This window comes from Lepidochelys kempii, chromosome 10 (genome assembly GCF_965140285.1).
Source record: "Lepidochelys kempii isolate rLepKem1 chromosome 10, rLepKem1.hap1, whole genome shotgun sequence".
Classification (NCBI taxonomy): domain Eukaryota; kingdom Metazoa; phylum Chordata; order Testudines; family Cheloniidae; genus Lepidochelys; species Lepidochelys kempii.
The window spans coordinates 49,170,662-49,184,975 of record NC_136389.1 but is presented as its reverse complement, the minus strand read 5'-3'; the positions used below and the strand labels follow the sequence as shown (position 1 = coordinate 49,184,975).

General features: G+C 48.2%; 1 protein-coding gene across 8 annotated transcripts in view; it reads right to left on the bottom strand.

Annotated features, from left to right (window-relative positions):
- LINGO1 (leucine rich repeat and Ig domain containing 1) overlaps positions 1 to 14,314 on the bottom strand; it is a 462,557-nt gene that overhangs the window by 12,865 nt on the left and 435,378 nt on the right. The window contains exon 1 of one of the 8 annotated variants that reach the window (XM_073303468.2): positions 12,983 to 13,004. The exons of the other annotated variants lie outside the window; for them this stretch is intronic. Coding sequence (XP_073159569.1) covers positions 12,983 to 12,997 — 15 coding nt within the window. The 5' untranslated portion in view covers positions 12,998 to 13,004. Of the gene's footprint in view, positions 1 to 12,982; positions 13,005 to 14,314 lie in introns of those variants that run through there. 8 annotated transcript variants of the gene reach the window in all.

The following is a 14,314-nucleotide window of genomic DNA, read 5'->3' as shown; positions in this document are numbered from 1 at the left end:
CAGGCAGCTAGCCCAAAAGGTGTGTTTGGAGTCACTTAATAGATGCAGGTGAAGACCACACTGCACCCGACTCCAGACAGGGTAGGCTAAATGTTCCATTTAGGCTGCAGAAAGCCAGTGCTCTATAGGATTAAACTGGAGCCTTTCAGCATATTCCCAGCTCCCACTAGCCTGCTTTTCCTCTGCTGACCGCTTCTACTCCGACACCCACGCCCTGGTGTTCCAAAGTCCATACTGCATTCACCCCCATGCTGCTCTCCTAGCCAGCAGTCCACAGAATACAGCCTGCCCAGGAGAGCCTCCACTGTTCACCCATCTCACCTTTATATCATCCCGTCTTTCCTCCCCCTAGTCTCCCAATGCCCAAAGGGTGTAAAATGCCCCCATGGTAAAGATCCTCACAGGGGTGGATGAATGCAGAGCAACGGAGAATCAGGATCCTTTGCTTTCACCACGTCCCTCCATTATCACCTTGTATCTCACAATCTCTCATGTAAAAGGAAAATGTAAATAAATTCTAACCAAAAACCCAGAACTCCTCAGCACTGTCTCAGTATTGGCAGAGAGACAGGCCCATACTATGGAAAGGGAAAGATTTGGTGACAAGAGGTGAGAAGAAGGGTTGTCTTGTGGCTAAGGCACTTGACTGGGGCTCAGGAGATAGGGTTTCTATTTCCAGCTCTGCCGGTGATCTTGGGTAGGTCATTTCCCCTCCCCGTGCCTCAGTTTCCCCTCCCATCTTTTGGCTGTCTTGTTTACTGGACTGTGAGGCTCTCTGGGGCACAGATGGTCTCTGACTTTGTGTTTGTACAGTGCCTAGCACAAGGGCCCTGGTCTCAGTTGAAGTTTGTAGGTGCTACTATAATTCAAACAATAATAAGTGTCAGTAGCTCAATGTGTGGCAGCAGTCAAAACCCAAACAAAATGTTTAACGAATGGGATGGCAAATAGAACACACTATAGAAATCAATGGGAACCCAATCAGAATGCTGAGTTCTGATTAGCTCGAATAAAAAAAAAGATACAGAAGAGGTTGAGAAACCAGCAATACAAAAAGATTCAGAGGCATGAAATGGTTCTGCACAAAAAGCTCAGGAGTTTTTACTTTAGAAAGGAGATAAATAAGAGGGAACACAACAAAGATACACAAAATAATGAACAGTGCAAAGGAAGTTCATGATAAGACGAGACAGCAACACTCATGGTTCGGTTGTAAGCCAGCCACTAACGGCATGGGGTAGGAAGACACTTCCCCCAGAGGCACGTTCTTGCATAGTTGTCCATTATGGAATTTTTGCACAATCTTCTGATGTATCTGGTTTTGCCCACTGTAAGAAACAGGATACTGAGCTAGGTGGACCAGTGATCTGATCTGGTATGGTAATGGCTATTGTGAGGCTGCCATCTCAAGGATTGAACCAGGGGCCTCCAGAGCTAAAAGCTTGAGCTGCTACAGCTTCTGCTAAAGGACCTCTTCTGATCAGTAGGCACATGCACAGAGTAGGCACATGTTGCCATAAAACATCAAGGGGATGTATTTAAGATACCAATCCCTTTCTGGCATATGCGATAAGAAGCTGTATCTGCTAAATGGCATGGGTTGCCCCACACTGTCAGCACAGCTCTAGCTAGCTTCTCCCGACTGCCAGACTACTACTACCCTACCTGTTGCAAGACTGCTATGGAAACACAGCACGACTCTAGTTTGCCAAGCTCCTTCCGTACAGACATTCTCCCCAAAACACTTGGCTGAATTAAACAACACAGTCACAGGGATGAAAAATCAATAAGAGCAGAAGGAGGGAGGAATGACGAAGCACCGGCAAGACAAGGAGAACAAGAGGAGATGGAATAGGAAGTCAATGAAGTTGAGAGATGCCAGATGGGTGAGAGCTACAGAGGGGAAGCTCTGGGCCAGGTCCGTAGCTGGTGCAAATCAAGGTTGTTCCATGAAAGTCAATGGAGCTTTGTTGCTTTACATCTGCTGAGGATCTGGCCCAGTGTGTGAAGGGATGGGCAGGGGGCCAGTGCTAGATGAGTGATGCAGGCAGGGAAGGTAGCACAAAGGGTCAATTGCTTTGTAATGGGCTGGAGCCAGCCCAAAGAGAGGTTTTAAAACAACGAGGGCAAAGAGCCAATCATCTGTCAAGTGGGGCATCAGGATCATGGTTCCATGAAGGAGCCTGCTCCGCAAAAAACTCTCTCTCACAAGCATGACATTGAAGCCGCTTAACCTCAGTGTGGTTTTTTGGCCCCACTCTGTGAAGAGCCTGAGTCTGTGTGTTTTTAAATTAACATTCCGGTGCAAGAGGCGCACTCTCTTCTTAGATCCCTTCTTCCTCCCTCACTGAGATCATCTCTTTTGCTGTTCATGCTTCAGTGACCCACCAGCAAAGAAAACATCCTGACAAGCGATCAATAAGTAATTGTGAAGGCAGCTGTGTCCACCTCTGGGGTGAGAGAGAAATGAGACTTCTATGGCACGTGAAAATGGTGTAGTGGGCACCGAGCCGCCCACCCCATCGTCCCAAGATCCAGGAGAGCGAAAGCTCCGTTCAGCATCAGGTAATCCTGGTTCCCACAAAAGCTAGCATCATTTGTTGGGTCAGTATTTTCTGCATTGGGCAATGGTTTGGAGAACAGGATTTTTCTGTTTGCAAAGGCAAAGCATAGGAGAGCTCCATTCAGTTGTGGAATAATCTCCCAAGGGAAACTCCATCACTTGAGACATTCAAAATTAAGTTAGACAAAGCACTGGAGAATGATGTACTATAGGGGAAAGTCCCCCATTGGCCAGGCACATGTTCCAGTAGTCGACTAGGTCTTTTCCTTATTCAACTCCTCAGACTTCACTGACTCCTCTGAGTCAATTAGGTTCTTGACTCTCTGGAAGTAAGGGCTGGGCCAGCAGAAATCTTAGTAGATTGCTTGAAGGGACCCTTGCTCAATGGGCAGATGAGGACGGGGAGAGCCATGAACGAGATTTGAGAGCCCAAGAATAGACTCTAATGTAGCATCGGGATGTTTCCTTCCCCATTCCACTTCCAGCTGCCAAAGGAGGCAGGGAAACTCCTTTTTGTGCTCATGAAGCATCCACAGTAAGGCAGTGAGAGAGAGGCTTATCAAAGGAGATGCCTCTGGTCTATGTGACAGGGCAGATGCAACCCCAGAATAGTGTCAGATAAATGCCCAGAGCCAGCCAGTGACAAATCTTTGGATGAAGCCTTCTCTGATGCAACTAATGCAAACAGGTCTTCTTGGAAGAGAATAGAATCCCCAGCCACCAGAACTGAGTTTATTGTCACCTTCATGCTACTATGAAAGATAACCATCTTCTGCTCATGGCACAATGGAAAACTGGCCCTCTGCTCTACCTACTCTGTGCATTTCCCATCGTACACTGCAGGGAGGACTGTCTACACGAGTATTTGTTGGGTGCAACGAAATCTCTCTCGCTCTAGGTTCCGTGGAAGTGGCTGGTACAATGCACCCTTGCTCTGCTGTGCTCTGAGTGTGACCCAGGTTGGAGAACCAAATCATAGCCTTGATCTTTCCACCAACGTAGATTCATAGGGGTAAAGGAATACTGTTCTTCAGGGAGTAGAAAGTGGGGCTGTGGATTCCTCACAAAGGACGGGTTTGTGCATTCCTCTCTTCCCCTCATAGATGGCAGGCAGCCACTGTGCATGTAAACTGCCAGAAGGAGCGAGCTAGAGGGAGAAACTTGGGCACAAACTGGACCAAAATGAGGTGTTGGGCAAAAAACTCAAACCCTGATACCCCCACAAATAGCTTTCCGTGCAAAAGTCTTTAGGATAGAGCAGATTCCAGGATCTGTCCAGAAAATAGAAGGTCTCAAAAGACCATCCCTAGCCACAAAGAAGGAATTCTGCCATGGATTCTCAGGTCCAGCTGATTTTCAAAGCACATCCTTAAAGGCCTCCTACCACCAATCTCAGAAACGGCATGTGGCCAGCAGCACCAGCACAGTGAGGGCCAAATTTAATGGCGGGTCTAAGTTGGTGTCACATCTGCTAGTTCCCACAGTGTGTAGGTTCCATTAGCTCAGCTTACCACCCACTTACAAAACTGTAACGTACACCCACACCCCTTACACACTTCCTAGTCACTGGAATTGGGGCGGATTCATCCCGGTGTAACTGAGAACAGAAGTTGGCGCCCTGAACCTTCAGTTGGGCATTGGAGTCAGTGGAGCCTCCTCAGTTTACACCAGTTGAGGATCTGACCCACATACTCCCTTACGCATCCTGGCTGGGGAAATAGTGGGTTAGATGGCGTCAAAGTCAGTGCAAGGCGTAACGTACGGTACACCCTGAATGAACTCTGCTATTCTAAACCTTGCCCTGCCTTCTCTCTTTGCTCTCTCTCATCCTCCTTAGCCCACCCACTCTCCATCTTGCTTTGTTCCTGGCTTATTTTCCTTGCTGTTAATTCTGGTTGATCAGAGGAATAATTTAACCCATATGCAGACACAGCCCAAACTGCCACTCCCCCAACCCCCACTGTGTGTGCCTTCCATTTCCCCTCAGCCTGGAAGGCCCCATTGGCTGTCTCCAAAGGAGGAGAAGAGCAAGAGGAGTGGAGAGTTCCCTGGTGTCTATGCCGCCCAGCTCCCCGTTTGGATCCTGACTTATTACCCATCATGCTGCTTGATGCTCAGGCTTCCCAAGCGTTCTGGCACTGTGACTGGAGGGTATCGCAATTTTAAATAAAGCACAAGTCCATTACTCTGGTCTGAATGAGAGACGGCCTCAAACCCAATGGATCTGCTCACTCTGAGCTGGTCTATGTGCCTGACAGTTAACCTGAGTGCTAAAGGCAGAAAAGTGCTGAGTGCATCAGCCAATGGGAGCCAAGCAGGTGTCAGCTCCGTAGCACCTGGAGGATAGGTGCAGTAACAGCATAAGCGATGCAAACGACCCCCACTCTGCCCCATCAATGTGCCCGAACTCTGACATGCCAGGGCCACTGCCAAGTGTGAGGTGGCATTCCACATGCCATGCTACCGAGCCCTTTGCCTGTCGGCTGAGACATATCGATATCTGCCACTTACATGGCCCCAACACTGTGATATCTGACTACCTCACAAGCACTGATGAACTGATCCTCCCAACACCCAGGGAGGTACCATTATCCCCATGTTACACATGGGCGATTCAGGCATGGGAAGGTCTAAGTGTAAGCAAGTGCGTGGCCTCGGGGCTTCAAGGGAACCACACACATGGGCAGTGTTAAGCACGCACTGATGTGCTTTGCTGAAGTGAGGCCTATGGACTCACCAAGGTTACGCAGAGAGTCCGCAGCAGAGCCAGGAACTGAACCTCCGTCTCCGGAGTCCCAGTCCAGCGTGTTGACTAATATATGCTGGCTAACATATATATCATATTAACAATATATATTATCTGCCCCATATAGATATTGGCATGCATTAAGCACTGGTAACATTAAGCACAAATACTGTAACAGTACTCTGGCCTCAATTGGCCTCCACCATAACCCTGTTCACTTATGCTAAGTATCCCATAACTCCTTGCATTTGCTGAAGTAACCGTTTGGCATAAGCAGGGAGGAAATGTGTCAAAATCAAGATACAGTTGTTCTATGTCTTACTACAAACTAGGAAGTACCTTCACAGCCAAGCACCCGTAATGCTAGTATCCAAAGCAGAACAAGTCAGAGGGGTTGGATTTTAGTGATGTGTAAAAGAGACTGACGTGTAACTTGTAAAATCATCATATAAATAATACCAGCAGAAATGTGTAACTTGGGAAGCTCCCCGTCTGCATATGGTGAATGTACCATCGCTGCATGAGATGGGAGCTCAGAGACTGGTATCGTATAGAACCTTTTCCTTGTACTATGTTATTAAACCTGACTGACGCTTAGTATTTAATTTCTTGAGTATATTTCATAACGCACCAAAGTGTGGTCAAGCAGTTGACTATTCAATTAACCAACAAGTGTATTCACCACAAAGACCATCCTTCCCTCCTCAGTGTATGGAAGGCTACCATACCTGGTAGTGGGTTTTTGAGGTGGATGCCTTCCCCTCGGCACGGCAGTAAGACTCTATTCATACCAGTTGTGAGACGGTAATGAGTTTCCAGCCCTATCACGCTGGGCTGGATATTTCCAGCTGTCTCAAGCTGAGACATCATACCCCACCACCGCTCTACTGCGCACCTCTGACAGTCATGAGCCAGAGCACAGAGCCTGAGTCTCCAGCAATCCGAGCTGATGTCTCTTGCAGTGACATTGGTTCACATGTCCTATGTTTAATTTAAGGTTAGAATGTTCCTACTGGCAATGTTTTTGTTCCCGCTGCACATTCCCTAAAATAACCTGACAATGAACGTGATGTTATTCTAGTTACATAAAGGTATGTTCTCCTATCTGTAGGAAGGCAACTACATCATTAAACAGGAATGGGCACAACGGACCAGATGCTCAGCTAGAGTCAATCAGCACAGCTCCATTCACTTCAGAGAAGCTATGCTGATGTACACCAGCTAAGGATCCGGCCTGGCATCGTTAAATATGCAGTATCCTAAGACTTTCTAGAACGTCAGCGCTATGACTGCAATGTATCACCATGAGGCCAGGATGACGTTAAGATAATCCATCAGCAGTCGACACTGCAATGCCAATGCAATAGCAATGCATGCTAGGACAGACAGTAATACTACATCAGACTGTCGGACCATTATCCCTGTGATGACGTCATAAAGCCACAGGATGTCACATGGACAGTATTATTGTGTATCACCACACAGAGCATGGCATGGCCTAGATGCTTAGATCCTAAGGTGATGGGTCACTTGGCTCACTAGCTAGCTAGAGCAGTCTACACAGCCCACGCACAGCATTGTGACTGTGTTGCCAGTGTGGTTTACTGACAGTGGCGAGTACATTGTGCCTGCAGTGAGGGTACAGCAGCTACGTGGTGTTATGTTGTTCTCACGGTGGCTGTGCTTTGACCGCACAGTGGCAAGGGTACGACGACGGTGCATTGCTCTAGAGGCAGATCATGCAGCAGTCTCCTAGTGGCAAAGGCTGGTGCCAGGCTGGCTCTCTCATGGGGGGGAGGGCAGCGTGGTGATCTCATGGCCCCAAGGGCATAAGTGTGAAGCAGTCTTACCGCGGTGAGGGTCCTGTGACTGCGGCGTCCTGCTGCTCTCCCACCAGCTGCAACACTGTGACTTTTTGCTATGTCCCACGCTTTCCCTGTCTGGGCCCTTGTCCTGGTCACTGGGACATTTCCTCTCTCTCTCTGTGTCTGCAGCCATTCAGGGCACTGGCCAGCCCTGCCATCATTTCTAGTTGGGATTCAACGGGCCGGAGAGCAGGCAGCGATTTGGAACTTTGGTTCTGAAGGTGACACTGGTGTATTTCAAGAGACAAACGCCTGAGCCCTGTCTACCTATCTCATCGCAGGGCTCCTTGCCACCAGCCTGATCTCTATCTCTCTCCAGGTTATCATCAAGTTTATTTCCCGTAACAAAAATATTGCCCCAGGAATTTCCAGAGAAAGGGGAGATAAAAATGAATGAAAGAAAGAACGAAAAAGGACAAAGGAGAGAAAGAGCCTCCTTGCAGCCTTGCCATCTTCGGGCTGTTTTTACATGTATAATTCTTCTTTCCCCCATCTCTCGCTTGTTTGATTTTGCATTATTTATGGCTTGTCTTCAGGGCGAGTGTTTGTTGTTATTGTTTCATTCGACAATAAAACAGATTAGATAAAAACAAACTGTGCTGAGCTGGGGCTGGATCGGCTTGACCTCCAGTCCGTGATGCAATGGACTGAAGGGCTCTGCAGGAATCAGCTGCTTTGCGGAGCCGTCAGGCTTTTCAAACGCACGTAGGGTTCTGCACAGATACCAATTGTCCTTGCTGACGTAGGAAAGGGGAGCCGCATTTCTCCCTAATGATCACCCCCAACCCAGTTGCTGAAGTTGCTCTCTCTTCTCCTCTCCCCAAAACCCTCCGTTCTTGTGTAACCCACACACCTTCTGGGTGTGGTGTTCTGTCCCATCTAGTGGCACCCAGACCACTTAAAGAGAGAGAGAAAATGAATCTGTTCTACAGCCTTAGCTAACAGCCAGTTGGCTTTTAGCTCATGCGGTAGAGGTTCATGCACTAAGCTCCAGAGATCCCAGGTTCGATCCCGCCTGCCAACCACCGGGGTCTGTCGATGTTACAAGTGGGGGCTCTCCGGGATTTCAACTGGGAAGACTCTGAAGCTCAGGGTGTGCTTCCTGAGCTAGGGGAAGTATGTAACCCACACACCCTCTTGGTGTGGTGTTCTGTCCCATCTAGTGGCACCAAGACCACCTAGAGAGAGAGCGATAAAATGAATCTGTTCTACAGCCTTAGCTAACAGCCAGTTGGCTTTTGGCTCATGCATTAAGCTCCAGAGGTCCCAGGTTTGATCCCGCCCGCCGATGACCAGGGTCTATCGGCATTACAGTTGCACAACATGGGGAAAAATCAATGGGTTTCAATCCAATGGCAATCTTTCCACTGGGCTTAATAGGTGTTGGCTCAGACCCTATCAGCCAGATGTTCCAAAGAACTCAGCTCTCATTAGGCACCTAAATAAGTGACCAGGATTTCAACTGCTCAGCACATAGGGTGCACGTTGCAGCATTGCCAGCTTTCACAATATTTGGTGTTTTGCTCAAAGCAGGAGCTCCAGGAGTCACGGGGATACACCCAATCTCTACTTCACTGAAGTAAATTTCTAGCTATCCTGGTCAGAGAGAGAAGCTGGAAACCCTCAGTGCTAAACGTTAAAAAGCCAGGAGTGAACCAAAACTCCAAAAGTGGGTGTGGTTTGTTCATTTTAAAACTCCGATGATTTTTAAGCCAATCTCCTGAATTTTGGGGCTTGGCTCATGATTCTCAAATGCTTGGCGTTGATGACGCTGATGTTGGGTGCTGAATGCTTCTGAAAATCTGCGCCCGGAGCTCTTGAAAACGCAGTCCCATGCATCCAGCCAGTATAACCTGTTTGCACTGTGTTGCACAAGGAGTGAGGGACAAGGCTCAATTCCCTGGAGCAGCACTTTAGCATGGTCATGAAGCTGTCGGATTACAGATGAAATACATGATAATTTTAATGTCTTCAATAATGGCTTAAAACACGTTTGCAGCTTCACGCAGCAGCAGATCCACCATGGGGTGCCCCTTTCTTCATTCTCCATCCCTTCCTCCTACATTTCAGCAGCCACTCATGCAGGAAGCCTGCAGATGCAGGGAAGCAGGAGCCCAGGAGAAGGAGCTCACTTCTGGCCAGCCCTTGATTTTTTTCTGTAGGATGAAAGAGGATGATTTCTCCACACCCCAAACAATGATTATAATAATAACAAAGAGAATGCACCTTAGGCTGCGTGAGAATACATGTAATCACCGGGAAATACTGTGTGTTTAAATTAAAATGGAAATGGAAGGCCAGGGTTTCCATTTCAGTTCAGCTTCTGTACTATTTCATCTTGAAAAGGATAAACAGACTGAGTACAACAGTTTAGTGGCAACAAATAATGGCAGCTAAATCCAATGGTTTCTCAGAGCAAGTCATAACACAAAGCCAAAGGGACAGTGGGAGATCCAAGACGTAGCAGCAGTGCTGGGAAAGAGGAGCTAGGGCAGTGTACAAACAGGTATGGGGCTTGCCCTGCGCAGGACAGACGGGGCTCAGGTCTGAGCATCTCAATGGTGTTGGGTCGCTACTCCACTGTGGCACAGCCAGTTGCTCAGGGAGCCCATCTCTGAAGCACAAGGAGGCGGTTGGCTGCTTTCCCATTTGGTGGGTCGTTCTCCTGCAACCCAGGCTCTGTCTCTGGAGCAATGCCCTTAAGGGGCAGCGTGAAGAAGCTGGCATGCTGATGTGAACATGAGAATGACACCCCAGCTGAAATTCACCCAGCCCTGCTTGGAACAGTGGAGACGTTCACCAGTGAGTGGCCTCCCCTCTGAGTGTGGCTGGCCACAAAGAATCAGGTCCGATTCATTCAGGGAGGGAGGACTCAGGCAAATGTCATCAGTAGAGTTGGGCAGAGGATGGAAATTCTGTTGTGAGAAGGATTTTGAAATTTGGCTTCCTTTCAAATTGGAACAAACCCTGAAAATTTCAAAATCCTCCTCCGAAGGAAAATTGCAGGAAAAAATTGTTTCAGATAGCTCAAAATGTTTCATTTTGATCTGGACTTTTTTAAAAAAATGTATCTAACAGTAGAATACACACTATAATACAAAACGGAAACACCAAAATGAAAAGTTTTCAAAACAAAAAATCAAAACATTTCCTTCTACAGGACATTTCAACATCCTTGGAACTATTTTACCAAAAGAAATGTCAGCAAAATCATCAGATTTCACAAAGTGTTTCAGTTTGGACAGAACTGCATTTTCCAGTAGAAAATAGTTCCACTGAAGTTTTTCTAACCAGCTGTAATCATTGGCCACATCTCCCTACAGCTCACCTATCATGAAAGACAGGTCTATCAATAGCTATTAGACAATGTGGTCAGAGACGCACCCCCATGGTCTGGGTGTCCCTAAACATCTGGCTACTGGAAGCTGGGACTGGATGACAGGGGATAGATCACTCTATAAATTGCCCTGTTCTTTCTTTCCCTCTGGGGCACCTGGCACTGGCCACTGTCGGAAGACAGGCTACTGGCTAGATGGACCATTGGCTTGATCCAGTATGGCTATTCTTGTGTTCTTTTCTAGGCTCATCCACTCACCAAGCTAGAATCTGTGGCTTACTTGGATTCAAAGGGCTGGCCTCTCTTCTTATTGAATATACTCCTGGCTGAAACTGGTCAAGTCTCTTCCACACACATTTACCCTATTACAGGGATTCTCAAACTTCGTTGAACCGCGACCTCCTTCTGACAGCAAAAATTACTACACGACCTTAGGAGTGGGGACCGAAGCCTGAGCCTGCCCAAGCCTCACCACCCCAGGCAGGGGGGCCAAAGCCGAAGCCCAAGGGCTTCAGCCCAGGCAAAGGGCCTGTAACCCTGAGCTCCGCCACCAAGGGCTGAAGTCCTCAGGCTTCAGCTTCGACACTGGGCAGTGGGGCTCTGCCTTCAGCTTCGACATGGGGCAGTGGGGCTCAGGCTTTGGCCCCAGGGCCCCAGCAAGTCTAACGCCTGCCCTGGCAACCCCATTAAAATGGGGTTGAGACCGACTTTGGGGTCCTGACCCACAGTTTGAGAACCCCTGCCCTATTACATAAGGAAACTTCTACCCTCTGCTAATGCCAGCTCCTTTCTTACTCTCCGTTTCCCACAAGTTACTGTTCACAGTGATTATTTCTTTGGCATGCTCAGCACTACATGAGATCTACAAATAAAGACAACTCCTGTCCCAAAGAACTCAGGGCCAGATTCTCAGCTGATGTAGTTCCGCTGAAGTAAATTTATCAATTTACCCGAGCTGAGGATCTGCACTGCAGTTCTTCCCCTATCTGACACTTTCCTCCATGCACAGCGCTCGAGTAGGAGTGTCTTGCATGGGATGAGGACAAGACAAGACATTGCTGGAACATAAGCAAGGAGCTGCAAAACTGGGATTAGGACGCTGGCACTAATTCTTCACTGCCCTGCTCCTTGTGTAAAGGGAGCACAATACGCAAACAAATCAGAATGGGAACACTTTACACTAGTGCCCATGGTGACATGAGGCAGAAGCTCCGAAAGGAAGAAAGAACCAGGCCCTTATAGGCTGGATTCTTTGACAGTAGCTCCACTGATCGCAATGCTGATTTATACCGAGTATCTGGCCCCAAAAGTTGACAGTCCATGTTCTAACTCATGCTAAGGTGGTGCAAAGGGAACAGAAAGCTGCTCTACACAGGCACCTGGGACTGACCCTGGAGAAAGGGAATCTCTGGCTGGTGTAGAACACTACCTCCCCATCAACATAGTGGGTAGGATTGGGAGAGAAGGTGGCCAAAGCTCAGTATGCTCTGGCAGTTCCCAGCCTGCACGCCAGTCCTTTGGGAACTATTACAAGCCAGTTTAATTTAGAGCGGCCCAGGGGCTACTCTAAGTTACTCGAGGGGCTAGGCTGGCACCAGGCACCAAGGATCAAGGAAGTGCAAAGGTGGCCCTTCTCTGCAGCTTCGCCCAGCTGTGAGGATCTAGCTCTACGTTCCCACCCCTTCTATTTCCAGAAAGGACATAGAGATCTTGTCCTCTGTAGAAAAACTGCAGCTCCCCAAATGCAGGAGAAGAATTAAAACATCCAACAGGTCAAAGTGATAGCGGTGTGGGCTCCCTCTTTTGACACTGACACTAATTATAATGCGTTGCTATGGGCAGAGGTTTGGGTTGGGGGCTGCTGTTTTGGGCATCCCAGGGCTAAGAGCCTCCCGCATGATTTATCCGATTCATAGATTCATAGATACTAAGGTCAGAAGGGACCATTATGATCATCTAGTCTGACCTCCTGCACAACGCAGGCCACAGAATCTCACCCACTGACTCCTGCGAAAAACCTATGTCTGAGCTATTGAAGTCCTCAAATCATGGTTTAAAGACTTCAAGGAGCAGAGAATCCTCCAGCAAGTGACCCGTGCCCCATGCTACAGAGGAAGGTGAAAAACCTCCAGGGCCTCTTCCAATCTGCCCTGGAGAAAAATTCCTTCCCGACCCCAAATATGGCGATCAGCTAAACCCTGAGCATATGGGCAAGATTCACCAGCCAGATACTACAGAAAATTCTTTCCTGGGTAACTCAGATCCCACCCCATCTAATATCCCATCGCAGGCCATTGTTTGTGCCAATCCTCCAGCCTCTTTCCCAGTCCAGAAAATAATGTCTCAGTCTATTCCAACAGCCCCCCAGATAGACCCCAGCCCTCCTGTGCTCCTCAATCACATCCCCTTGCTCACCTCTTATCGTCTGATGACTTCAAGGCTAATTTTCTTAACCCGGCCTTGTGACTAACCTTAAGATCCTTCATCCTCCTGTATCTTCCCCAAGCCTTCAGTACGCTTCCTCTTGTACACTGCCCACAGTGTGCTAGGTGTCTTCTCGACGGCCTTGTACAAAGAGCTGGAATGAGTCTCTGATTTGTTCTGCTCCACTATTGATACACCCAGGATTCTGTTTGCTTTGTTAAGTGCTGCCAGGCACTGAGCTGATGGTGTTTTAAGTTGCCCTCATCCATAGCCCCGGTTCCTTTTCTTCATCGGCCTCTAGCAGCACGTATTCATTTAAGGCATAGTGCTGCCTGACATTTTTTGATCTAATCCTCATTATTTCTTATTTCTCCATGTTCAACTACATGGGCCTCTTGTCAGCTGATACTAGGGAAAGAAACAAACTGCTGGCCACATAGACAGCACCACTCGGTTTCACAACAATAACACTGTACATAATAATTTCAGTGTTTTCCTGAAATACTTAATGAACCACAGGCCATGTCCAAAGGGCCTTATTTGGGTACATTTCCATTAGACACCATAAGAGGCTCAGGAGATATGGAGTACAGAGCTCAGATTCTGGCCCTAAATGGATAGAACGTTCACTTGATTCCCGCTTGTAATGCAAACTCCTGAAATAGAGCAGCTCTTTAAAAGCACACGACAACACTAAACAACAGTTTTGGACAGGAAGTGAAGAAAACTGTATGCAAATGAAATGGGCAACAGACAGAATGGAACTGCCTGATCTGGCATCTGACGAGGGTACAGTTCAAGGATTAAGACCCCCTATTCTTGCAGAAACAATGTCATGAGGCCAGGACCTCAGTTGGGCATCTCATCTGGAAGATAGCATCTCCAGAGATACAATGCCCACTAACGCCATGCCATGCAGGGGTGTCAGCTCGGGATGACTCACAGGGAAGAGTGCCAGCTGCTGAGTCATGTGTGCCATCCACTGCCTGTAGCACCCTGGGGGGACGATTCTCCATAACCCTGTAACTTGTGCAGTCATTTACACTTGTGCAAAATGGGTGTAAAACCCTACCACTAAGGGGAGGAAGTGGGGGTTTCTGATGGGGTGCCAGAGTTGGCAATGGTGACGCAAGGCAGAGGAGAATTGAGCCCTGGGTTTTCCTTGTACACCAAGGTCTGGGCAGCCTGGACTCCACTTACTTGGTGAGAGCTGATTATATCCCAGCCCGCAATGGCATAGCTGCCGACTGCTGGGGATCCCAGGGGGTACTCCCCCAGCAATAGTGGGGGTGGCAGCATCTAGGAAGGAAGGCAGCCCTTAGGCAGTTTTCAGCGAATCAAGGGGTGCTAGCTACTTGCAGATAAACACAGGGTGCTCA